Consider the following 2687-nt stretch of genomic DNA (forward strand, 5'->3'; position numbering starts at 1 on the left):
ATGAGATACTGGCTTCTCTATTTATATGGCCCCTTTCTCACTGACCTCACACGTCCAGTACCTCCCCTCGTCAATCGTCATGGACCAATACCCACGACCCGGATATCCCTTCGCGGCCAACTAAGACGTCCCACAGCAGGGGCAGTGGCCGCAGGGCCCCTTCGCCGGCCACGCCCCCAGCAGGGGCAGTGGCCGCAGGGCCCCTTCGCCGGCCACGCCCCACAGCAGGGGCCGCTGGTTCCGCCGGCTGTCCAACCGCAGCCACTAGCCGTAGTCCCGTACGATGACCAGTTCCAGCAGAGGCCGCCGGTCCCATTCGAGGGTGCCGGCCACGTCCTGCTCCCGCAGCAGCAGCAGCCGGTGAACCCGGGCGCAAGCAACGTCCGGCCTCAGCAGGTAGCCTTTTCGAATTTTTTTTGGTTTTGAGGACCGTACTTTTTTTTGTTTTTATTTGACAAACTGTGTAATTAGTTTTTATTTTAATCTATATTTAGTGCCTCGTACATGTGCGTCAAGATTCGATATGACGGGAAATCTTGAAATTTTTTTTATTTTTGGAGGGAACTAAACAGGGCCTATATTGCTCCTAATCACAAAACAATTAAAATATCAAACTTGTGCAATGCTTCGGCACGTCTTTTACTTGTTAGACTGTCTCCAACGGCCAAGCCATTACATACCCAAATCCAAAAATAGGTTATCCTCGTTGCTTGAGGTGAAAAACTCATGGTCCAACAGGGTAGTCAAACCAAATTCATGGTCCAACAGGGTAGTCAAACCAAAGATGCAATTTGCGTTGGAGTCCACTGGGAACCCAAAAATGTGTCCTCACACTCCATCTCTCTCCTTGACCCAAATCAATCCTGGAAAAGCTTTGTCGTCGGCACCGCGTCGTCCAGTCTTCGCAAGTATAGAATTGTAATACATAAGAATATCATTTTGAAACATATACTGCCTAAAGAAGGGGGCTTTAGAAGGAAGGGGTTAACTAATGGGACGGTGCCTATGTTATTAATTTTTTAACAACATTGAAAAATGCCTCAAAAAGCTAAGCTATTTAAAGACTTTTTTTAGGAAAATGCCTCCAATGCTACATATAATCAAAACCGTTTTTTATATTCTGTGTATTTTCGTATTATTGCAGCACAAAGCAGTTTTTTTTAGAAATGACCTAAATAATCGTTTAAGCTTGCTTTTCAGGGCAGGGGCAGGGGCAGGGCCAGCTCCTCCCATAGGAGCTACGGCTCAATCCTTTCTAACGCCGAGCGAATCACAAGGTTCGCTCGGCGGATGAACATCACCAGCGAGACGATGCCTGGTGAGTATGCCGCTTTATGCGACATACTCCTCAACTCATTATCGTCTCATTTCTTTTGGGAGTCTGATGATGAGGGGCGGATGACCATTCTTCAGCGTGACGCAGCGAGGCTTGGTTTCATCACACAGCGGCGGCGGCGCCTCCACTGATTTTTTTTTTCTGGTCTTTTTTGGATCCAAACAGGAGCGATCAGCCCCTTTTGTCTCAATCTGGATCCGCCACTATGTATAATTTAAGCATTTTAATATGTTGTTTGTGTTGTTGGTAAGCTCTACAAATTCACATGCAATTGGAATGCACCACGACCCCTCGCGGACCGAACCTGTCAAACCGGCCACAATGTAGCGTGGCCAAAAATGGGAGAATTATGAAAATGGCCTAAAAAAGTTGCTCTTAGGAAATTGGCCTCTTTCTTGAATTTAGAAATCTGGCCTCAAATCCAAAATTTCTGAGTTTTTCCTGTTCTTGCACTCCTACAGTCCAAACGAGTGCACTTTACATCGCAAGTGACCGCATGTTGGACCTTCCCTGCTGTTATTATTTTGGGAGAATTAGCGTTTAGTTTCCACCGAAGTTTTCAAGATTCTCTGTTATGTCGAATCTTGTCTGTATAAATTGTGAGACGAATATTTTGACTCTATTTAGTCTATGATTGAACAATATTTGCGAAATATAAAAATATTTCGCATCTGCCTAGGTATAAGGCCCTCAAAAAAGTTGCCTCTATTTTTTTTAGAATTTAGGTGTATGACCTCCAAACAAAAAAAATGAATTATTGCGCCTTCACCATTCCTTTCCTCTCCCTCTACTCACCGTCTTCTCTCTTCTCCTTCCCTGCCCCGTGTTGCGCGAGTCGGCTCAGGAGGTGAAGGAGGAGCTAACGGCGGCGGTGAGCGTCTCGCTCCACCCCGCGTGGCCCTGGCGGGGCGCCCCCGCGCATGGACGCGATAGCGGCGACGGGGACCGTGGCGAGGGCGACCCTGGCCGCACGACCGCACGCCCACGAGCATGGACACGGCGGCGACCGCCCTGGCAACGCATCCCCGCACAAGGACGCGGGCGTGCCTCGTCCGCCGACGAGGCTACTCGCAGGGCTGGAGAGGGACTGGGGGGGTCGGCGCCCTATCCTCTGATGAATCCACGCTCTGTGCAGCCACCAGCGTAGGGAGGAATTAAGACAGGGCGCCGGGTGGGGGAGTCGCGCCGCGTGGGGAATGGGGGGGGGTGCCGGACTGCGAGCGGCGGCGGCGGCAGGCGACGAAGGATGAGGGGCGGAGCCGTCGATACCGATACGACGCGTTGCGGCGGAGCGGGTGGGAAGCAAATGAGAAAAATAACATGGGGGCATTTTGGACATTTTGCTGCTTAG

The 2687-nt window shown here is 50.2% G+C and overlaps 1 protein-coding gene across 1 annotated transcript; it reads left to right on the forward strand.

Annotated features, from left to right (window-relative positions):
* LOC110433605 lies at positions 1–1617 on the forward strand. The gene is made up of 2 exons (XM_021456080.1): positions 1–396; positions 1201–1617. The coding sequence occupies exons 1-2, from the start codon at positions 1–3 to the stop codon at positions 1465–1467; spliced, it is 663 nt and encodes a 220-aa protein (XP_021311755.1). The 3' UTR covers positions 1468–1617.

This window comes from Sorghum bicolor, chromosome 3 (assembly GCF_000003195.3).
Source record: "Sorghum bicolor cultivar BTx623 chromosome 3, Sorghum_bicolor_NCBIv3, whole genome shotgun sequence".
NCBI classification, from domain to species: domain Eukaryota; kingdom Viridiplantae; phylum Streptophyta; class Magnoliopsida; order Poales; family Poaceae; genus Sorghum; species Sorghum bicolor.

What these genes read in the sequence shown, in the direction of transcription:
- LOC110433605 (XM_021456080.1), top strand. Translation starts at nt 1, where the DNA reads ATGAGATACTGGCTTCTCTATTTATATGGCCCCTTTCTCACTGACCTC. An exon ending in GCAACGTCCGGCCTCAGCAG is followed by an intron (nt 397 to 1,200) that starts GTAGCCTTTTCG and finishes CTTGCTTTTCAG; the next exon opens with GGCAGGGGCAGGGGCAGGGC.